This window comes from Dendrobates tinctorius, unplaced genomic scaffold (genome assembly GCF_039654945.1).
Source record: "Dendrobates tinctorius isolate UK_male_01 unplaced genomic scaffold, ASM3965494v1 ptg000011l, whole genome shotgun sequence".
NCBI classification, from domain to species: Eukaryota; Metazoa; Chordata; class Amphibia; order Anura; family Dendrobatidae; genus Dendrobates; species Dendrobates tinctorius.
The window spans coordinates 51,531,808-51,556,533 of record NW_027361679.1 but is presented as its reverse complement, the minus strand read 5'-3'; the positions used below and the strand labels follow the sequence as shown (position 1 = coordinate 51,556,533).

General features: G+C 41.6%; 1 protein-coding gene across 1 annotated transcript in view; it reads right to left on the bottom strand.

Moving 5' to 3' along the window:
• The window catches only part of DNAH6 (dynein axonemal heavy chain 6), a 570,270-nt gene that overhangs the window by 510,779 nt on the left and 34,765 nt on the right, over positions 1–24,726 (bottom strand). The window contains exons 8-11 of the mRNA XM_073542156.1: positions 21,785–21,929; positions 20,319–20,487; positions 6,933–7,055; positions 3,345–3,545 (exon numbers count right to left, since the gene is read on the bottom strand). Of these exons, the coding sequence (XP_073398257.1) occupies positions 3,345–3,545; positions 6,933–7,055; positions 20,319–20,487; positions 21,785–21,929 (638 nt within the window). The remainder of the gene's footprint in view (positions 1–3,344; positions 3,546–6,932; positions 7,056–20,318; positions 20,488–21,784; positions 21,930–24,726) is intronic.

Below are 24,726 nucleotides of genomic sequence, written 5' to 3'. Positions count from 1 at the left end.
CGTCTCGACTATTGTAACTCTCCTCTAATCGGTCTCCCTCTGTTAGGCGTCGGATTTCTGCGTTTACTCTGAAGGGATCCAGACCCTCACATTCTGCAGTCTCCTGCTGTTTATCTACTGCAAAGGAGATTGCAGAGGAGATTGCCTTGTAGCAAATCTCTCCTGAGGCTAAGTCCTTCTGTCCTCCTACTGAGCATGCTCATGGGGAGTCATGTGCTCAGGTCCCGCTCCAGATCTCATTGGTCCATCTCAGAGATCTGGAAGCTTGCGGAAGGTCCCGGCTGCTATAAAAGGCGCGCATGGCTGTTCCGCCATGCGCTAGAATAGACTTAATTGCTGCTGTGTGTATGAAGACGGATGTATGATTCTGGTGAATGACTCATTATAAAACCCCTTCCCTCTGATATTACGAATGTGGTTAGGGACGGAGTTAGAATCAGCGCCAGCACTCCTCTGCTGCAACATCCACAGCTGCTAGCGTCCGACATTGCGCTTGTGTCATAGCTTTATCGTTTAGCGGCAGTGTTCTCGCAGCGCTGCAGTAGCAGCTCTCCTTAGCGTCCGCAGCTGCGACGCTGCACACACGGTAGGTCTAGACAGATGTAGTGCCGTCATCGTGGGCTACTCCTGTGACCTGATACCGTGTGTGTATTTAAACTGAGTACTGTGACCTCAACAGGTTCAGTCTTTGTATTTGTGTTTATTTGGCACCTCTGTGACTTAACAGAGATTGGTCTGCGCACCTGGGTGATGTTTAACCCTGTGCGCATTACAGCCATATTGCTCCTGCCACCACTTAGCAGCGGTTATATCACCTACTGCACGGTGGACCCTGAGCGGCGAACGCACTTTATTATTATTTTTATTTAGTGTGTTCCGCCGTTCCTAACACCCTCTTACCAAACTCTCCCCTCTCCAATCTGTCTTGAATGCTGCAGCCAGGATCATATTCCTCACAAATCGTTACACGGATGCCTCTACCTTGTGCCAGTCATTACACTGACTACCCATCCACTCCAGAATTCAGTATAAACTTATTGCCCTCACCCACAAAGCCCTCCATGGCTCAGCACCACCCTACATCTCCTCCCTTGTTTCAGTATACCACCCTACCCGCGCCCTCCGTTCTGCTGATGACCTGAGGTTAGCATCCTCAATAATTAGAACCTCCCACTCCCGTCTCCAAGACTTTACACATGCTGCGCCAATTATTTGGAATGCACTTCCCAGGTCAATACGATTAGTCCCCAATCCCCACAATTTTAAGCTTGCCCTGAAAATGCATTTATTCAGACTGGTCTACCGCCTCAACACATTAACCTAATCTATCCCTGTGTGGCACAGCCAAAAGTTTTACCATAACCAGGTTCCCCGCATCATGTTCCCACATGCTTTATGCATCCATTTGCCCTCTGTGTCTGTACTGTTACACACTTAACATTATGGCTGGTCCGCCGTACAATCAGGGCAATTGTTACCACCCACCTTTCATGTCTCCCCTTTTTCCTCATAGATTGTAAGCTGGCGAGCAGGGCCCTCATTCCTCTTGGTACTTGTTATGATCTATGTGATTACTGTTATGCTGTAATGTCTATCGTCTGTACATGTCCCCTCTGAAATGTAAAGTGCTGCGGAATATGTCGGCGCTATAGAAATAAAATATTATTATTATTATTATACATTCATGTACTGACAGTGGTTCTGGTAATGTATTCATGTACTGATGGGGATTCTGACACTGCATTCATTTACTGATGGTGGTTCTGGTGATGGTGACTCTGTGACTATATTCACGTACTTGCGGTGGGTCTGGTGATATATTCATGTACTGATAGTGGTTCTGGTGATGTATTCATGTACTGATGGTGGTTCTGATGATGTATTCATGTACTGATAGTGTTTATGGGGCTGCATTTATGTACTGACGGTGGTTCTGGTGATGTATTCATGTACTGACAGTGGTTTTGGCGCTGTATTCATGTAATGGAGGTGTTTCTGGTGATGTGTTCATGTACTGATGGTAGTTCTGGTGATATATTAATGTAGTGATGGTGGTTCTGGCTCTGCATTCATGTACCGACAGTGGTTCTGGCTCTGCATTCATGCAATGACATTGTATTCATGCATTGATGGTGGTTCTTGTGATGTATTTATGTACTGACAGTGGTTCTGGTGATTTATGTAGTGATGGTGGTTTTGGTGATGTATTCATGTACTGATGGTGGTTCTGGTGCTGCATTAGTGTATTGACAGTGGTTCTGGAGATGTATTCATGTACTGATGGTGATTCTGGTGATGTATTTATGTACTGATGGTGGTTCTGGCACTGAATTTGTGTACTGACAGTGGTTCTGGTGGTGTATTCATGCACTGATCGTGATCCTAGTGATATATTCATGTACTGATGGTGGTTCTGCATTCCTGTACTGACAGTGACTCTGGTGATGTATTCATGTATTAACAGTGGTTGTGGTTCTGGTATTTATGTACTGATATTGGTAATGGTGAGGTATTTATATACTGATGGTTTTTTGGCACTGCATTCGTGTACTGACAGTGGTTCTGGTGATGTATTCATGTACTGATGTGGTTCTGGTTCTGCATTCATGTACTATCAGTGGTTCTGGTAATGTATTCATGCACTGATGATGGTTCTGATGATGTATTCATGTTATGATGGTGGTTCTGGCACTGTATTCATGTACTGGCAGTGGGTCTGGTGATGTATTCATGTAATGATGGTAGTTCTTGCACTATATTAATGCAGTGATGATGGTTCTGGCACTTCATTCATGTACTGACAGTGGTAATGGCACTGTATTTATGTACTAATGGTGGTTCTGGTGCTGCATTCATGTACTGATGGTGTTCTGATGATGTTCATATACTGGCAGTTTTCCTGGTGATATATTCATGTACTCATGGTGGTTCTGGTGCTGGATTCATGTACTAACAGTGGTTCTGGTGATATATTCATGTATTGACAGTGGTTCTGGTGGTGTATTCATGTACTGATCATGTTTCTGGTGATGTATTCATGTAAGTACTCCTTTAAATTTGTTTGTGGCCCTTCGGATTGGATGTGGTCCTGGGATCAAAAAATGTTGTACACCCTTGTAAAAGAAGGACGTGGCAACAACAATATCCTTTGCATTTTAGCAGCCTGTATTATGTGCATAGATTCATCACACTTCGCATACCGGTTGCAGTGTGATTTACCCACAACATAGAATAAGCATCTGAATTGTTCCTGCTGTAAAATCAGAAAATGCTCACCAGTGTCACTATAAAGAGCAGATTTGCATACCTGAGTAATCTGCAGATGGATTTAATTCATAACTCACTTTTATTTGAGAAACTAGACACTGTAAATGCTTGTCATCTTCAAACATTGTGCTTAAACTTGGTCCGTCTCCACAAGTCTTCTCCTCCAGCTTATTGTTAATAGTAGGCTGAGTAAAGGCATCAAAATAGGTGTCTGGGACAAGGTTGGGCAATGACAAAACAGTTTCTTGGAATTGATTGACCACTTCAGCAATGCTGTCCTGCAAAAATTAAAATGTGTTAAAAATAAGTTGAATATTATATCAAGCCCAACTATATGCAACAGTATGCAGAAATATGCAACTGTAAGTGCTAAACCTTTCTGGACAGGTACCCAATTTGTTCCCTAAAATATAATAAAATAGAAGGAGGCAGCGCTCAAATTGATTGTGTAAAAAAGTGGGCTTTTATTAGCCCATATGGCGAAGTTTCGGTCCTTTCACCAAATCGTCCGCCTACTACTTTATCTATCTATTTATCCATCTAGCTATCTACAGTATCTATCCATCTATCTTTCTATCTATTGGCCTCTCTTTGAATTCAGCAGCTCTATACAGCTATATACACACCAATTGTAGGTGATTTACTGGTCTGTTTAGGCAAACCAACTGGAATATCATTGTTCTCATCAGCACTTGTCCTGGTTACACAAGATGATGTACTGTAGATAATAATTATTTTTAAGCTTGGTGTTTGCTGGCCTAATCAGACAAGCCAATAATCAGGAATGAGCATTCCTACAAATGATCATTTTTTAATTGTGGACCCATCTAAATGGGCCCTAACTGTTCCACTAAAACCATTTCTCTCTTTCTGAGTACGGTATACTCAAGAGGGAGACCTGTCAATCACCTCTAGCAGTGCTGGGAGAAGCCGGTCAGTGGTGGCGTCGGACTAGTCATGTCTCTCACTATGGTCCCCGGCCTGATCTTTAAAGTATTTTTTTCTGTAAAATGCTCCAGCGTGCAGCCAGGTTCTGATTCACGCTGCCTGCAGTTTGCACAGTATGAATCAGGTGACAGGTTTCCAAGAAAAGCCATAACACAACTTAACTAATACTACAAATAAAGCTCATTCCTGTATTTCCCTTTCCTACAGCTTTCTTCACCTTCTCCTTGCCTTAGACTATTCTTATCAGAGAATAACTCACTAAATTGCAGGACCATCAATCTGATTTTACACCTCGGTATAAGAAATGATTTAAAGGGAACTTGTCACCACTTTTTTGAGCTACCAGGTAAAAATATCAATTAATTTAGTGTCACCTATGCATTACACAAGTACTTTTGATACCCCTTGACTCCCCACGTATGTTCCATAAATACGGTTTTTATTCCTCTCACGCTGTATGTAAATATGCTTGGTCTGGTCCGATGGGAGTTGCTTATTGTCTGTCTCTCCTCCCCTCCTGGCTTGCTCTACGCATTCCTTTCATGGAATTTCTGCGTTCGCGTAGAGTTTTGGCGTGTTCGAAGTCAAATGGCCTCTCGCGCGTGCGCAGTATGCTTTGCCCAACTGTGGGAAAAGCAGTATTGCGCATGCGCCGGCATACGCAATTGCTTTCTATGTACCGGAAGTATACTTCTGGACGACAGAAAGCAATTGCGTATGCCGGCGCAAGCACAATACTGCTTTTCTGCTTTGCCCACAGTTGGGCAAAGCATACTGCGCACGCGTGAGAGGCCATTTTAATGCGCATGCGCCAAAACTCTACGCAAACACAGAAATTCCCTGAAAGGAATGCGTTGAGCAAGCCAGGAGGGGGGAAGAGACGGACTATAAGCATCGTCCATCGGACCGGACGGAGCATATTTACATACAGCGCGGGAGGAATAAAAACGGTATTTATGGAACATACTTGGGAAGTCAAGGGGTATCAAAAGTACTTGTGTAATGTATAGGTGACACTAAATTGAATGATATTTTTACCTGGTAGCCCAAAAAAGTGGTGACTAGAGTTGAGCGACTTTGGTCAGATCAGGTTTCATGAAACAAAATTTGTTTCAGATGAAACTGGTCCGACTAGGGCAAAAAAAGTTGGAGTTTCATCCAAAACCCGACCCCAATGCAAGTCAATGGGGAATAAAAGTCGGTATTAAGTGGATGAATGTCATCCGCTCAATGCCGACTTTTATTTCCCATTGACTTGCATTGGGGTCAGGTTTCGGACGAAACTCAGACTTTTTTTGCCCTAGTTGGACCAGTTTCATCTGAAACAAATTTTGTTTCATGAAACTCGATCCGACCAAAGTCGCTCAACTCTAGTGGTGACAGATTCCCTTTAATCTGGTTTGCTGATATCAGCAGGTTTGCTAGTGCAACAAATACCTTTTTTCCTATTGTATCATGATCATTGCTTGTAGATTATAATGTAACGTTCATATATGTTGTTATGTGGTTTTTGGTGCAGATTCTACATTAATAAACAAAACAAACCTGCCAATTCATTTAAATGAGAAATTGCTCCTGTACTGCACATTACTTTTTTATCCACACTTCTTTTAAATGCTCCAAAAATATCATGTCAATCTTTGGTGCACTTTCCATGTAAAAATCAAGTGTTTTTTTGTCTGGGTTCGGATACCTTTTTAACAAAATTGTTGCAGCAAAAATGCATTAAAACAACCATTTTGATACATCCCATATTATAATTGAAAATGCATATGAAAACACACTAACAAAAAAGCAAAAATGCATCAAAACATTTCCAAAAAAGCACGTTTTTTCAAAACAGTGCCAAGAAACTCTTTGATTAAAGAGTTTTTTAGATGTGGATTTTTCTACCAGAAAAATCCATGTCCAAACATTCCTTTTGTAACTAATAAATTAAATCTGCATTTGTAACGCTATAGAATGCAAACAAGGAACATATGAAATTGGAATTACAATGCTGAGCTAGAAAAAAAGCCAAAATGAAGGTTCTTAGCTCATAAATTGACCAGTTCATGTATGCTCAACAACCATCGACAAGGAGACCTTCTTTGCTGAGAACCTAACCTAATATGAAACCTTATAGTCTGCAATTATATGGGTAGGTATGATCTAGCTGTGATTAAAACCACCTTCATATGTTAGTTACATATGGAAGGGGCTCTCTTAGCTTGACCCTGTTCACTTTTGTCTTTCTGTTTGGTTATTCTTTTGATATTTTCAAGCACTTTTTGTGAACATACCCTTTAGCCTCATTTAGACGTCTGCTTTTTACTTACAAGTGCTATTCATTTTTTCACGGATAGCACTCACACCTATAAAAGTCAAAGGAGTTATTCACATGCGCATGATTTTTCAAATGTGCACATATTAAAATTTGCGTGAGGTGCGGTCGATGCTAAATCGCACAGACATGTTCGATTTTTGCAAGTGTATGGGTCGGTGAAAAAAAATAAAAATCAGACAGCACTTGGGTGGCAATCGAGTGCGGACCCATTTTCGTGGACTGTTAGATAGGAGACGGTATAAAAAAACTTTTTTCCATGGAGGAGAAAAAACGACAATTGGACCAAACTTTGATGAACTCTGAGGAAAATCACTGATGAAACTGACGTGTGACTGAGACATTAGTCTGCGAACAGTGCCTATCTTTTTTCCACTTGTTAACTGAAACTAACCTGAAAATCATCCATAGAAGGCTCAAACCATAATGACTGAGTATCAAGAATTATCTCTGAGAGGAACATTGGCACTATTTCTTCTTCAGCAGGAGCACTGGACATTGGAGCAGCTACTGCGGGCTACAGAAACATATAAAATGGTCAGTAAATTTTAAAATGAGAACAATTGCAGTAAAAATGAACAACAATGATCATACTTATTAACTCATTCAGACATGTCACATACTACAATCTTGTTCAGCTGCACCATATCTGTGGGGGAGGGGAGCCCAACAAGGCTGACATGTGTCTGTCCACACTTAGGATGAATAATGCAATCATAATAGGTACATCCCTGTGTTTGAATTATCATCTCTCTTTATAGATTGGAAAAAGGGGCCCTCGTAGCATGCAACTGACTTCATCTCCCTATGTAGACAGGATTCTTCCGTGAATTTGCTCACATGATGATTCTATATATTTAATTTTCTTGTATCAGGTCTTACCAAGGATTCAAACTCATGGCTCTCTACCTTGGAAAGCAGAATTATTAACTGTGAGCCACAGCTGCACTGTTGTTTGTGTGATTTTGTTTTCTTTTTTAAAGGTATAAATGTTATTCCTCTTCTTCTTTACAGGCACTATGCACTGCTACATACAGATCATTATCTATATAATAGTACAGCTCTATAAATTTGTATAGCTCTATATAACTGTATGTTATGGAGAAAAAAAGAGATGAAAAGTAAAAGTTTTTTTCTCATAAAATTACCGTACTAAAACATAATGGTACAAAAACAAATTTGATAATTGCATTACTACTTTTTTACACTTTTTAAAAAAAATAAACATCACAATCCACTAAATAATATAGATATATTTGATATTCCTGTAATTGCAATGATGTGTATCATAGAGTCAATATTATTTATTGCATTTGGTAAATGACATAAAAATTCCTCATTTAACTCAACTAACTTAATATAAATGTGATAATTACATTTGTGTATGGTAAAATGGCACCTAAAGAAATCTATTTCTTGTGTGTTTAAAAATAAGACCTCATATAGTGATTCTATGCAGGAAAATAAAAAAACTATGGTTATTGTGGTAATGTATGTGTAAAGGTAAAAACTAATTTTTTCTTTTGGAACAAAATCCATTAAAGAAATTAAATTACAAACATTGATGACATTGATAACCTATGATTTTTTTTGTTTGTATATTCAGTATGTGTAAAGTATACCTTTGTGCAAAGTATGTGCTGTACATATGTGTACACTATGTACTGTATATGTTGTGTGTCATGTGTACATGCATACCTATTTTGTATGTGTCAGTAGCGTAGCTACTGGGGGGGCAGAGGGGGTCATCGCCCCAGACCCCGTCACATGAAGGGGCCCACCGGGAGCTGGAGCCACTGCTGTGATGAGGCAGAACACTGCAAAGTAGGGAAGTGGTGCCTGCTCAATGTTGTGATTTTGTTTCTAACACTCTTGTGAGTTCTCAGGTCCCAGTGCTGGTATCCCTGTACGCTGCACCTGCCAGAGCTTATCTCTACATCAGCCGTTCTCACTGCATCTGCTAGGGCTCATCTCCACGTCAGCCAGTCCCGTTGCACCTGCCAGTGCTCATCTCCACATCAGCTGGTCCCATTGCAACTGCCAGAGCAACTGCCAGAGCTCATCTCTTCGTCAGCCAGTCCCGCTGTAACCGCTAGGGCTCATCTCTACGTCTGCCGGTCCGGCTGCACCTGCCATTCACTCATGTCTATGTCACCTGATCCAGTTGTACTTGCTAGTGCTCATCTCTCCGTCAGCCTGTCCCATCTGCATCTGTGGTACCTGTCATCTTACTCCGCCTGCCTGCATCTATTGGAAATTCCCTCGGGCTGCTCCAGTTACTCGTTCCTAGGAAGTCAGCTGCCATATACCCAAAGTCAGTCCTAGAGTAACACCTGGACCACCTCCCTTATCTCTCCTCAGATTTTGATATCGTATGCTGGTGCGTATCCGTGGTCAGATAGGTGAGGCTCCAAGTCACGCCCCTCCAAGTCTCCCTTGGGCTCCGGAACAGTGGTTCCACCACCCAGCCTGTTACAAATACCAACATGTTTACACCTACGAACACTTGTCTCCAGTGCTGGTATTTTTAAATATGGATGCTACACACACTATGTGTAACACACACACTCCATTCTACGCACGCATTCGCTGCATGTTACACACTTACACACACACTGCATGTTACACACACACATTGCATGTTAAACAATTCATGAGGCATTCATGTACTGCAGTTTACATACACACATAGAGAGCATTTTACACATAGCATGTTTGTGACGACTCCTGGAGTGGACCCTCTGGTTGTGACACCAACCCTCCCAGGGCGAGCTGACCTAGTGAAGACCACCTCCTATACAGGGAGTGTCAGGGGCAAGCCCCAGGGGGTGAGGCACCACGACGGCTGGCACCAGGCGGCCGGCTCACAGGAGACACGAGTGGGTGAGTGTGTCTGCAGGAACGTGTAAAGCGTGGACACGGGAACGCGTGGTGTACAGAGACTTCGTTCGTCCGGGTGTGAGTGAAGCAGGATGCGTGCAAGGAGCACCTCAGAGCACTGAGTCAGGCAGCAGGTGTGCCAAGAGGTGTAACAGAGTACAGGAGCAGGGTGTGTGCCAGAGGGCACAACTGAGCATAAGACAGAGCGCAGGATTGGTACGTGTGCCAGGAGGCACAACAGAGTAAGAGACTGAGTACAGGATCAGCGCATGTGCCAGGAGGCACAACAGAGTATGAGACAAAGCACAGGGTCTGAGTGTGTGCCAGGAGGCACAACTGAGTATAAGACAGAGCACAGAATCAGAGTGTGTGCCAGGAGGCACAACTGAGTATAAGACAGAGCACGGAATCAGAGTGTGTGCCAGGAGGCACAACTGAGGATGAGACAGAGTACTGGGTAAGAGTGTGTGCCAGGAGGCACAACCGAGTATGAGACAGAGTACAGGGTCAGAGCATGTGCCAGGAGGCACAACCGAGTACGAGACAGAACACAGGGTCAGAGCGTGTGCCAGGAGGCACAACCGAGTACAAAGCAGAGTTCAGATTCAGAGCGTGTGCCAAGAGGCACAACAGAGTGCAAGGCAGGGGACCTGAATACAGCGCACAGCCAGGCAGGGACACGGCAGACCAAGCCAGGAAGCACAACAATAATCAGGCACCTCCCCTAGGGGGAGGTCGTCTGATATAGCACATGACTACTACTGGTTCCGGGTCAGGACCTAGCCAGAAAGCACATGACCAGTACAGGTTCCGGGTCAGGTCCTCCATTACCATAGAGAGGACCGAGCCCTATACAGCACTGACAGGAGTGCGCAAGCGCAAACGTGACATGTAGGAGGAGACCCGGGGACGAGAGCTGCGCGTGCGCACCCGACCGGACCCCCGGAGTGACCGCGGCTCCGGAAGAGATGACGTCGGGACCGAGGTCCCGCCCCCAGGTGAGCACGGCGTGACAGTGTTACACACACACACACACGTGCTCACACTGCATATTTACTCACACACATCATGTTACACACACACAGTGTAGAGGACATGCCAAGCACTCTCCTCCTCTTCAGTTCCACAAGACTTCCACATCAATCAATCAATCAATCAAATTTATTATCGCCAAGTACATATTACATATATACAAGGAATTCTTTGTGGCAAAGAGGCAACATAATATATAACAACAGATACAACAAGTAACATCTAACAAGACAGATACAGTATATAGTCTACACATGTCGATTTAATTGTTGAACAGAGAGTGGATAGAAGCTGTTCATATGGCGGTTGGTGCTGCATTTGGGGACTCTGAAGCGACGTCCTGAAGGGAGTAGTTGGAATGAGGAGTGTCCCGGGTGAGAGGGATCGGATGAAATTTCCAATGCGTGGGATCGAATACTCTTATCATAAAGATCCTGGATTTTAGGCAGGGGGGAACCTATAATTCTCTCTGCTGTTCTTAAAGTCCTTTGTAAGCGGAGTTTGTCATGCGCAGTGGCTCCCCCATACCAGACTATCAGAGAGGAACAAATCACAGATCTGATGACAGCATTAAAGAATAAGATCAGCAGATTCTTAGACAAACCATATCTTTTCAGCTGACGCAGGAAGAACATCCTCTGTTGTGCTTTTCTTATAACAGCATCCACGTTTTTCCCCCATTTAAGATCATGAGAGATGATAACACCAAGGAATTTGGTCTCCGTGACCCTAAGAACCACATCGTCATGGATGTAGATTGGAAGTATCTCATGTTGATCTTTCCTAAAATCCACAACCATCTCAGCAGTTTTTTAGTGTTGAGTACAAGATTATTGGCTTTACACCAGTCACATATTCTTTTCACCTCACTCCGATACAAGTCTTCAGTATTTCCCCGATGAGACCAATCAGTGTCATATCATCGGCAAATTTCAAGATTTTTACTGAGTCTGCTGAAGAGATGCAACAATTCGTATAGAGAGAAAACAGTAACGGGGACAAAACACACCCCTGAGGTGCCCCGATGTTTGTGACCAAGGTGTCCAAAGTGAATGGTCCAACTTTTACACTCTGTATCCTGGCTGTCAGGAAGTTATAAATCCACAAGCATAAGTTGAGAGGGACTCCAAGAGCTACCATTTTCTTATGAAGTAAATTCGGATCAATGGTATTGAACGCTGAGCTAAAGTCCATGAAAAGAATCCGGACATATGAGTGCAGTTCATCTGTATGATCCAAAATGTACTTCAGTGCCAGATTGACAGTGTCGTTTGCCGAACGATTCTCCTTATAGGCAAACTGAATCGGGTCCCATAGCTTCTGCGTGAATTTTATCAGGTGGAACATCATAATTCTTTCGAAGACTTTCATAGCTACAGAAGTGAGTGCTACTGGTCTATAGTCGTTCAACTCAGAGGATCCCACTTTCTTGGGGACAGGGATAATTGTGGAACTTTTCCAACACTGAGGTACAACGCACTCTTTCAGTGACACATTGTATATATTTGTCAGTATAGGGGCAAGCTGGGTAGCACATACTTTCAGACACATTGGAGATACACCATCAGGGCCAGGTGCCTTTTTGACCTTAAGTCCCTTCAGGATGCGTATCACCTCTGCCTCGGAGATCACTACTTGGGTGTTGCACAATGAATGATCTTTATATGAACAGACTGAGGAGCTTAGAGATGAATAGCCACTGTGTGTAGAGCTTGCCTCAAATCTGCAGTAGAATTCATTTAACTCTGCTGCCAGACTTCTGCTAGGGTTCACTATAGTGGGGTGGCTTTTATAATTGGTGACCTCTCTTAATCCTCTCCATTTAGATCTAGTATCTTTTGATGAGAACCTTTCCTCCAGAATCTTTGCATACTCGTGTTTGGCTAACTTGATCTCTTTAGAAAGCGAGTTCCTAAGTTTCTTGAATTCAGTAATATCGCCTGCTTTATAAGCCTCCTCTTTTCTCTTACGGATCAACCTGACTTTATTTGTAAACCACGGCTTGTTGTTTCCCCGAAAGTGGACAGATTTGGATGGAATAAACGTGTCTTCACAAAAACGGATATATGAGGACACTGCATCAACCCATTCATCCAGACCCGAGCATGTTTCCTGGAATACCTCCCAGTCCGTGCATTAAAGCATGCTTGTAGTTGCAATTTTGCCTCCTCAGACCATGTCTTCTTTGTATAAACTGTAGGTTTGGATGTTTTCAACCTTTGCCTGTAGGCTGGAATTAAATGAATTAGACAATGATCTGAAAAGCCCACTGCTGCTCTCCTCACTGCCCTGTAGGCCCCTTTTATGACTGTATAGCAGTGATCAAGCGTATTGTTCTCTCTCGTGAAGCAGTTTATATGTTGAGTAAATTTGGGGAGATCCAGGTTGAGTTTTCCTTTGTTAAAGTCCCTCATTACGATCACAAATGCTTCTGGAGATCCTTTCTCCCATTCTGATATTTTGCAAGCTAATTCACCAATAGCAGCTTTAACAGATGCTTGAGGGGGAATATATACTGCAACCAGAACCATAGATGAAAACTCTCTTAGAGAGTAAAATGGTCTACAATTGAGTGCAAGGTACTCTAGATCTGGAGAGCAACCTTTTCCCAGTATGTTAACATCACAGCACTAGCTAGTGTTGATGTGAAGTGATGGTGAAGTGATGTGACCATGATGTAACCAAGATCTTTCTACACTTTTAGGTCACATTCACTTTGTTCAGTATTTGGTCAGTATTTGACATCAGTATTTGTAAGTCAAAACCAGGAGTGGAACAATCATAGGAAAAGCGTTAGGCTGTGTATACACGTTGCATTATTTTTTGCGTTTTTACCAAATAAAATGCTTAAAAAAAGCTTAAAAGAAGCTTCCCATTCATTTTAATGAATTCTGCACTTTCTGTGCATATTGATGCGCTTTTTTTCGCGAAGAAACACATCGCGGAAAAAAACGCAGCATGCTCATTAATTTCGCAGAAAATTCCGCATTTCTAGCTATTTTCTATGTGACTAGGACTGTTCCGGAAAAAAACGCATTAAAAACGTGCATTTTTTGCGCAAAAACCGCACAGAAGAGGAAAACTTGCAGAAAAAAACACGCGTTTTCTGGGAAGGAGTCACGTTTTCATGCAGAAATTTTCTGCATACGTGTGCACATAGCCTAATAGAAACACGTCACCACTTCTGTATTTATCACCCACTCCTGGTTTTGGCTTATAAATACTGATGTAAAATAATGACCAGATACTGATAATCTGAATGTGGCTTAAAGCTCAGAAACTGCACTGATTATGCAGGTCTGGCATTATTAGTACAGGTTTGGCTTGGACACGTTAGGAGCCCTGGGCAACTGCTATGATTTTATACCCCCAACGACCTGACTACATACAGTGGGGAAAAAAGTATTTAGTCAGTCAACAACTGTTCAAGTTCTCCCACGTAAAAAGATGAGAGACCTGTAATTGACATCATAGGTAAACCACAGCTATGAAAAAGACCAAACGAGAAAACAAATCCAGAAAATCAGCTTGTCTGATTTGGCAAGATTTATTTTGCAAATTATGGTGGAAAATAAGTATTTGGTCACCTAAAAACATGCAAGATTTCTGACTCTCACAGACCTGTAACTTCTTCTTTAGGAGGCTCCTCTGTCCTCCACTCATTACCTGTAGTAATGACACCTGTTTGAACTTGTTATCAGTATAAAAGACGCCTGTCCACAAACAGTCACACTCCAAACTCCACTATGGTGAATACCAAAGAGCTGTCGAAGCACACCAGAACTAAAATTGTAGCCCTTCACCAGGCTGGGAAGACTGAATCTGCAAGCAGTTTGGTGTGATGAAATCAACTATGGGAGCAATAATAAAAAAATGGAAGACATACAAGACCACTGATAATCTCCCTCAATCTGGGGCTCCATGCAAGATCTCACCCCATGGGGTCAAAATGATCACAAGAATGGTGAGCAAAAGTCCCAGAACCACACGGGGGGACCTAGTGAATGACCTGCATTGAGCTGGGACCACTGTAACAAAGGCTACCATCAATAACACACTACGCTGCCAGGAACTCAGATCCTGCAGTGCCAGACATATCCCCTGCTTAAGCCAGTACATGTCCAGGCCTATTTGAAGTTTCCTAGAGAGCATTCGGATTATCCAGAAGAGTACTGGGAGAATGTCATGTGGTTTGATGAAACCAAAGTAGAACTGTTTGGAAGAAACAAAACTTGTCGTGTTTGACGGAAACAGAATGCTGAGTTGCATCCAAAGAACACCATACCTACTGTGAAGCATGGGGGTGGCAACATCATGCTTTGGGGCCGTTTCTCTGCAAAGGGACCGGGATGAATGATCCGTGTACATGAAAGAATGAATGGGGCCATGTATCGTGACATTTTGAGTGCAAAGCTCCTTCCATCATCAAGATGGAAACGTGGATGGGTCTTTCAGCATGATAATGATCCCAAGCACACCACCAGGGCAATGAAGGAGTGGCTTCGTAAGAAGCATATCAAGGTCCTGGAGTGGCCTAGCCAGTCTCCAGATCTCAACCGATAGAAAACCTTTGGAGGGAGTTGAAAGTCTGTGCTGCCCAGCAACAGGCCCAACACATCACTGCTCTAGAAGAGATCTGCATGGAGGAATGGGCCAACATACCAACAACAGTGTGTGCCAACCTTGTGAAGACTTACAGAAAACATTTGACCTCTGTCATTGCCAACAAAGGATATATAACAAAATATTGAGATGAACTTTTGTTAATGACCAAATACTTATTTTCCACCATAATTGGCAAAATAAATCTTACCAAATCAGACAAGGTGAATATCTGGATTTGTTTTCTCATTTTGACTCTCATAGTTGTGGTCTATCTATGATGTCAATTACAGGCCTCTCTTATCTTTTTAAGTGGGAGAACTTGCACAATTGGCAGCTGACTAAATACTTTTTTTCCCGCTGTATATGCAAAGGAAAATAAATAAAGCTGAATCTTTTATGTCGCTTTCATAACAATGCAATAGAGATTCTATTTCAAACTGAAGATACATGAATTTTATAGATAGATGTTCGAATAGCATTTTATCCTCGCTTTGAAAATGATATGTAGTCAGGAGATATCATCGGATAATGATACATTGTAATTGGCAGGCAAAGACACAGAAACTGTAAATTGACAAAAAGTCATATTTTTACGCACATTCTAAAATTTATATATCTAAAACATAAATCATTTGAATTTAGTTTTTACTTTTCAATATAAGAACTGCTGATACATGTCTTGGAAGAAGCACATTAAATTACGAGGCAATGAAACGTTTCACCGTGCACAATAAAGCCTTTAACCTTGTCAATCATATCACAGCAATCTTAATTTGGCAAGATACAAGATCTTAGCATTTAATACAGTAATACAGCTAGGGGTTTTCTCTTTAATGGAAATAAATTCTCTCTTCAAGATACTTATTAATTTTTCAGTGGTGACTGGTGCCATAACTGCTAGGTTTCAACCTCCTTCCAGATATAATAAAATGAAAACATATTTAATGACTATAAAATTGTAAAATTAAAGGTAGCTAGCCTTAGGTACTAAGGCACATGCATTGATAAATGAAATAGCTCATTATATAGCATTTCTATAAAATAATGAGACAGTGATATAGTAGCTACATTGGTCTACGTACAGACATTTTATTGTACAATGAGAAACAATGCAACTGAAATTGGAACACCAAGAGAAGAAAGGTATGGAATCCTAAAAATCACAAGATCGAATAGACATGTTAAAGGAAGCCTGTCATCAGTTTCCCAATATACACTAAAAATCATCACCATAATTAACTGCTCTATTACTGCAGTCCATCGACCCGCATCTAAGCCCCCAACTCCCCCTCCTTATGCCAATAGTTTACATATTTATGGTATATGGGCATCTTTTTTTTTCCCTGCACCTCCTCAATTCCTGCAGCTGCCGTCCTTCTGGCTTGACAAGTCCTACGTCAGCCAAAGATCACTAGACATCTTCTACCTGTGTGCAGGCACTTTATGCTTTGCACTACTAAGGGCAGAGCAGAGTCCTATAATGCACCACTGCAGGTACCTTTTAACCTGGAAGTGAAAAAGATGCCGGTGCATGCGCAATGCAGGATTTTGATCTGCCCTCTGTGGATGACATAAGACGCGTCATCTATATCAATCAACGCAGGAGGATGGCAGCTGCAGGGATTCAGGTGGCGCCAAGAAAACAAAAAAGATGCCCATCGGACCGAACCGCGCCTTATGCCAGAAGTTTGAGGCCATGTGCACACATTGAGTACGGTATTTGGTGAGCTTTTTACCTCAGTATCTGTAAGCCAAAAACCATGAGTGGGACAGTCAGAGGAAAAGTATAATAGAAACACATGGACCACTCCTGCATTTTTTGACCACTCCTAATCTTGGCTTACAAATACTGAGGTAAAAAAATCACCAAATACTCAACATGTGCACATGGCCTAAAAGATATTTTTTGGCATGTGCAGGGGTAGTTTGGGACTTAAGGGCCTGTCACACTAAGAGATATCGCTAGCAATATCGCTATAACTAGTGACGTTATAGCGATATTGCTAGTGATATCGCTGTGTGTGATACTTACCTACGACCCGCTCCCCCGCTGGTTATCGCTGATCGCGCGAGAACTTCCTGGACTGTTTCTCGTCGTCAGCTTCCTGCGGCGCTTCCTGCTGTGGAGACGAGCGACGCGTGGAGCCGGGCGGGAGGACGCAGGATCGCCTGGTGTGACATCGTCCCCTGCGATGTCGCTAGTGAGATCTGCCTATGTGGCAGCTCACTAGCGACTACTTAGCGATGTACCAGCGATCCTGACCGCGTCATATCGCTGGTCGGGATCGCTGGTACATCGCTAAGTGTGACAGTACCTTTAGATATAAGCTGAAGGACTGCTGGAATAGAGCAGATAAAGGTGGTGGCTTTTGTTTACATTGGGAAATCTGGTGACAGGTTCCCTTTAATGATATGTAAATGATAGATAAAGATGTTTTTAAAAATTTGGTTCTATCTAGTTGCAACTATGAGTGCAACATGCAGAAATACACACACTTACACGCTTTGATATGCTATCAGTAAGGTTATTAATGGCTGTCTGAGGAATGTTATGCCACACAAATCATCAAGATCTACAGCTGGCAGCTACCTTTGCAATTGCTGACCAATGATTTACTAAGTGCCCTTGATGGGAGAAAAGTCTGGAAACGCAACAGGCCATTGTACTACATTTAGGCCACGCAAACTATTTACAGTTGCACAAGCAACATGTGGCCTGTTTGTGTGTTAAATAGCTCCACGGACACTTTGGAGAAATGTCTAGATCACTCGCTCCATGATCGATTCATTTTGTACTGCACAAGGTCACATATTGCTCATGCTATGGTGAGCAGCGTACGTGGCCTAAACATGCTACCATGGGTTGCACCAAGTTGGTCCACTCTCCCTTTCTACGGTTTTGCTGGTGGACTTGCCAGGAACCGGGGTTAGGTAACTAACATGATGTTTATTTTTCATTTTAATGGTCATTCTAGGGGGACTGAGGGGGCATCATACTGTGTTGAGGCTATATAGTGTGGGGGACATTATGCAGATTTATAGGGGAGCTAAGGTAGCATAATTCTGCGGATTAACGTGATAGACATCATATTGTGTATAAGAAGCTGTGAGGGGCATCATTCAGTCTGGGTGAGATTATACTGTATAAGGGGGTTTTGGGGGAATTATCATACTGTGTGCAGGGTAGCTATGCGGACATCAGACTATGCATAGGGGAGCTCTGGGTCGATCATACTGTGCATATGGGAGCAGTGGCGGCATTATTTTCTACAGATAGGAGCTGCAGGGAAATCATACTGTGTATAAGGGAGCTGGGGGTAAAGTGTGGGCACTGTTTTAGGGCATGTACAGAGGGCACTAAGAGAAGCATTGTTTTTGTCCCACCCATTAGATCCAGTAACAGGGACAAATACGGTATAAGAAGGATCAGCATTGGAGTGACAGTAATATGAGGAATTTGGTCAGGTTGGGAATAGATGGAAACAGTGCCGAAAACTTGAGAAGTGGTCTGATTTTTTGTAAACTCTGCACAAGAGTCATAACTGGAAGACGTTCTCATTGCAGTCTGAGCCAGATGGAAAAGACAGGGATATTGAATGCTCCATCAGAAAGAACATCATCTTTAAGTCATTATCTATAACTGTACTGTGATTGTAAACATGGACGCTGTAGTTGTAGACAGGGTTACTTAGGTTTTGGCCATCTCAGGTGTAATTTTCCTCCCCTGTGCTGAATCGCTATCTACGCCTTTGACACAGTAATATTTTTGTGATGAACTTGTTCTGATACATAGATGATTTTCTTTTTTTGTTCTATCATTCACTTTTTAATGATCTGAGCTGTAGCTTTTTAAGCACTATTTTGATAAACACATGCATTACCTTACCAACCACTGTAATTAATCTGTTTATTGTATTCTACGGGGTTGTTAATATTACAAGGATACCAAATAATATATCTGTGTTATTTATTGGTTTGTAATGAGTTTTTTTAAGTGTATTAAAAAATCTATTTTTTTTTATCATTGTTTTTCAGTTATTTTTTAGTAATTGTTTAGGAAAAAAACATGTTCATTTTATCCTTACATACAGTTATGTAGAGATTTAGAAATGTTAAAGGGGATATCGGAGACTTTTTGAAAAACAAAAAATGTTCCTAAGCACTAACAGACAGTAGTTGCTACCTGCCTGCCTGTTGTGCACGGTGCCATTCTTCCCCAGCACAGAGCGGTCACTGACAATTCCTGCCGGTGATTCCACTGACTCTGCTGACTTCACATCGACAGAGCAGCAGCTTCTTTTCTGCCCTGCTCTGTCGACGGGGCATGGCTTCTGACATCATTCTGATTGACAGTCGGCTCCATCAGTTAGGCAGAGGGAATCTGTCTGTCAATCAGAATGACGGTGAGGTCACACCCCATCAACCACGGTTATCTCCTTTAATAAATAAAATGCTATATATTTATTTATTTATATTTGCTTTACTGAAACTTGTATACTGTATATCATTCCGATCAGCTCCTCCTGCTCTGTATCATCCTGCCTGCATATCAGATACCATTTTCCATGTGACAAGTTCTATCTACAAGATGATTCAGAGTTATCTCTGCCTCGAGATACAATTGTTCTTTCCTACTTTAGCTCACAGTTTACATAGCTGACAGACTACTACTTCTCTAATCTTGCCTTAAACAATTACAAGGCTAAATTTTTTAATCCAATGCAATTTAATATAGGTGCCGGCAGACATAAAGATCTTTTTTATCATCACATTTAGAACATGAAATCTAACCATTTCACACTTAGAAACAAGACAATAAGCAAGAAAATAATCATTTCTTATTCAAAACATGCATTATTTATCTAAGAAAGTGTAAACTGAGTGTGAATGGAAGATACCATAATCCTCATACACATTAACTATAGGGAGAAGTATACATGGAAAGAATAGAATCATATCACTAACCAATGTAACGACATTTGCTATCAGCTTTAGTACTTAAATTGCATTTATGATAAAGAAATGTATCACCTATCCATTCTATAGGGGACATCTTTCTGATAACTGGAGGTTCTATTACTGAGAACCCCAAACAATCTGACAACAGGGCTCTAGAGTGCCCTTTGGAATAGTCAGATGGTCCTGCATATGATGGATGTATTTGGAGGTAGACCCCTTTAATTTGATCTTTTCAGTGCATACAGTAGTTGCTCATTACTATTTTATTCCTATCACTTTAGTCTTTTTAATGAAATGGCTTTACCTTTGTGCCTGCGGCTTCCTTCGAAACTTCAGTGTTCCAGGTCTGTATCACCTCATGAGATGGTGTACCTTTCAATTTTTCTAGCAGGTACTTCAGCAAGTAGGAGACTGAATTTACAGCCAAGACATGCATAGTGTTCACTATCAAGTAATCAGCCAGTCGAATAAAGCTTTGTAAGAAAAAAAGCTAGTCATTGTTTTGTAAATGAATTAGAAATTCTGATTGCAAAATTACAACGTTATGTAAAAAGCTAAATAATTTTATGTATAACCAGAAACCCAGGGACAAAAAACACACCATCAGCTTAAATGTCACCCAACATGGATCAGAATCCTAATCTCATACTTATTGTCTATACCAGGGTTCCCCAACTCCAGTCCTCAAGAGCCACCAACAGGTCATGCTTTCAGGATTTCATTAGTATTGCCCAGGTGATGGAATTATTGCCTGTGTAGGTGAAGCAATTATCACCTGGGCCATACTAAGGAAATCCTGAAATCAGGAACCCTTGGTGGCTCTTGAGGACTGGAGTTGGGGAACACTGGTCTATACCTTTTTTTCTCATTATCATCTATGCAAATTACCCAGAAAACAGCATTATCAAAGTGTTCCTTTGCTTCTATTTCTGGTGTTCATCAGCTGTCTAATGGCCAAACATCTAGAGATTCTTTTCACTAACCGTGACCCAATATACTGTATATTATACCTACACTTCAGCATGTATGTACAACAGAGGAAAATGTTGGCTGATGCTGACAAATCAAGCCTTATGATACACTCAGTAACGGTGCATATAGATATGTTGATTTCAGCCATCTTTATGAGCTTTTCAATTACATTACAAAGTTTTTTGGTGCTCGTTTACAGGCCCAATGAAAAATTAACGGGACCGAACAATCACTAATACAATCACTGTGTCCCATACAGCAACATTTTTTTGGCAGCACATCTCCTATTTACACTGTGACTGTCCTTTTTTAGCAAGCATAAATGATCTGTTTAGCCAACAAATAAGGGTTTTGCTCATTTGTGGGGAAGAGTGTTCTTACGAACACTCGTTAGCTGACTATCTACTCATTCCAAATCAAAAGGGGTTATTGGCTTAAATTGTTTGCTGTTATAGAATTTGAGCAATTAGGGGCTTCTTCGGCCATGGAAATAGAAAAAAAAGACAAATAAAACCCAACTTAGAATATTACAAAACCTCATGGTCAGCTGATCAATCCCCAGCTGTTCACGTCTTATGCTTCTCAGGACTCTGGCGCAGGTTTATGAAGGTGTTTTTGCCAGAGTACTGGCGTAAAATATATATATTTGTTTGTATGTAAACCCTTTTCACATGTACAGCACCATGTAATCAATAAATAATAATATCCATCTGCCAAGTTATCTTAATCACATGAGGACAAGTGTAAAGTTTGTGAACAAAAACAATGCTTTTAGTCGTTAATAAAGCATATACTAACCATGTCAGTCGTCTGCATTGTGTTCTCTTATTGGCTTGCTCTGTGTAACTCATTTTATCAGAAGATTCTCCGAAAAGGTCTCCATCAAAATGAGAGAGAGTTAAAATATCTGTAGCTTCAGGTCCAGGTATTTTATTTATCATGCCTTCAGGACAGGAAAACAGTGATATATGATAACTTGCGGAAAGAGTGGGGCTCCACATTCATTATATGTGATTAGGAAGTCTATTGTGTAACTTTCTTTTGATATTTCAGTTACAGAACAACTAGTAAAAACATGTATCGCATGTAAAAACAGAAAGATAGTAAAAACAGAAAGATAGTGAGGAAGCACTTAGCTAACCTAAATGAATTCAAGTCTCCAGGTCCAGATGAATTACACCCCAGAGTACTGAAGGAGATAGCAGAAGAAATTTTTGAACCCCTCTCCATAATCTTTGAAAATTCTTGGAGAACAGGAGAAGTCCCAGAAGACTGGAGAAGAGCAAATGTTGCTCCTATCTTCAAAAAGGGGAAAAAGGTGGACCCAGGCAACTATAGGCCGGTGAGTCTGACTTCTATACCAGGAAAGATCGTTGAACAAATTATTAAACAACATGTATGTCAGTACCTGGATAAGAATGAAGTGATTAAACAGAGTCAGCATGGGTTTGTAACTAATAAGTCATGTCAGACTAACTTAATTTCCTTCTATGACGGAATCACTGATTGGGTGGATCAAGGAAATGCTGTAGATATAGTATATCTTGACTTCAGCAAAGCATTTGACAAAGTATCTCATGCAATCCTTATTGAAAAAATGACTAAGTATGGAATGGACAAGGCAACTGTTAGGTGGATTCATAACTGGCTTAGTGATCGGACCCAAAGAGTGGTCGTAAATGGCTGCACATCCAGTTGGAAGAATGTCTCAGGTGGGGCACCACAAGGCTCTATCCTGGGCCCTGTATTGTTCAACATCTTTATCAATGATTTAGATGAAGGAATTGAGGGTAAACTGATTAAGTTTGCTGATGACACAAAGCTAGGAGGGATAGCTAATACTAGAGAAGAGAGAGAGGATTAAAAAAGATATAAATAAACTGGAGCAGTGGGCAGCAACTAGCAGAATGGTTTTTAACAGGGAAAAATGCAAAGTACTACATCTGGGCAATAAAAATGAAAAAAGCATATACAGAATGGGAGGAATAGGGCTAAGCAACAGCACATGCGAAAAAGACTTGAGTATACTAATAGATCACAGACTGAATATGAGTCAACAGTGTGATGCAGCAGCAAAAAAGACAAATACAATTCTAGGATGTATTAACAGAAGCATACAGTCTAGATCACGTGAAGTCATTATTTCCCTCTACTCCTCTTTGGTCAGCCCTCATCTGGAATATTGTGTCCAGTTTTGGGCACCACATTTTAAAAAAGACATCAACAAACTGGAGCAAGTTCAGAAAAGAGCGACCAGAGTGGTGACCGGTCTGCAAACCCTGTCTTATGAGGAAAGATTGCAGGATTTGGGAATGTTTAGTTTGCAAAAGAGAAGACCGAGAGGAGACTTAATAGCTGTCTACAAATATCTAAAGGGCTGTCACATTGTAGAAGGATCAACTTTATTCTCATTTGCACAAGGAAAGACTAGAAGCAATGGGATGAAACTGAATGGGAGGAGACACAGATTAGATATTAGAAAAAACTTTTTGACAGTTAGAGTGATCAATGAGTGGAACAGGCTGCCACGAGAAGTGGTGAGTTCTGCTTCAATGGAAGTCTTCAAACAGAGGCTGGACAGACATCTAACTGGGATGATTTAGCAAATCCTGCTTTGAGCAGGGGGTTGGACCAGATGGCCCAGGAGGTCCCTTCCAACTCTATGATTCTATGATTCTACCTTGTGAGAAATAGGAGAGTTGTCTAATTATTCTTGTTTACAGCTTGTACAATGTTTTTGGAACTGGGAAAAGCAAAATTGTATCATAATCTACCGTAAGTTATTTTCTATTCTGTCTTGTCTCTTGTGTTATGAGACTTTATAACAATTTCTTAAAAAGGTATGGGGCCGCTATGGACACTTTGCTTTGTATTGCTAAACTTTGAGTTCTTTTTTTAATTATTTTGCCAAGCTTGTAAAGTTATGAAACTTTGCAAATCACTTAGGGAATTTGTCTTCATTCCTGTAAAAAAATGCTAAATTTTCCCAATAGTGCACTGTAGAGGAACTGAACTCATACTCATTTGGAGTACAGATGATGGCATAACATTCAAAGTAGGAAACAGGCACTGACAATTTCACTGTCGCCATCAATACTCCTAAGGCTATGTGCACACGGTGCGGATTCTGCTGCGGATCCGCAGCGTTTCAGACTCTGCAGGTCCGCAGCAGATTTAGCTGCGTTGTACAGTACCATTGTTTTCAATGGCAAACTGAAAAACACTGTGCACATGCTGTGGATTTTTCCATGCGGATTTGCTGCGGGTTCAAATCCACAGCATGTCAATTCTTTGTGCGGATTCCGCTGCGGTTTCACACCTTCTCCATTGTAGAGGTGTGAAACCACTGGGCTAAACCGCAGGCTAATCCGCAGGTAAACCGCAGGTCTTTTGACCTGAGAATTTACCTGCGGATTTTTCCAAATCCGCGGGGCCCGAAATCTACGTGTGCACATAGCCTTAGGATATGTTTCCATGGGGCGTATTCCTTCAGTATTTGCTGCTGATTGGACTCTGCGTACAGCCGCAGCGTCCAATCTGCAGCGTCCAAATGTTACAGCATAGTGGAGGGGATTTTATGAAATCCCATCTCCACTATGCGTACAAACACGCAGGTGGCAGACCTGCATATCTGGATATGTGGCGCGTCTTTATAGACCGCAGCATGTCTATTTACCTTGCAGAGACGCTCATTCTCCGCAAGGTAAATAACACAGTCTATGTATAGGATGTGGTGATTC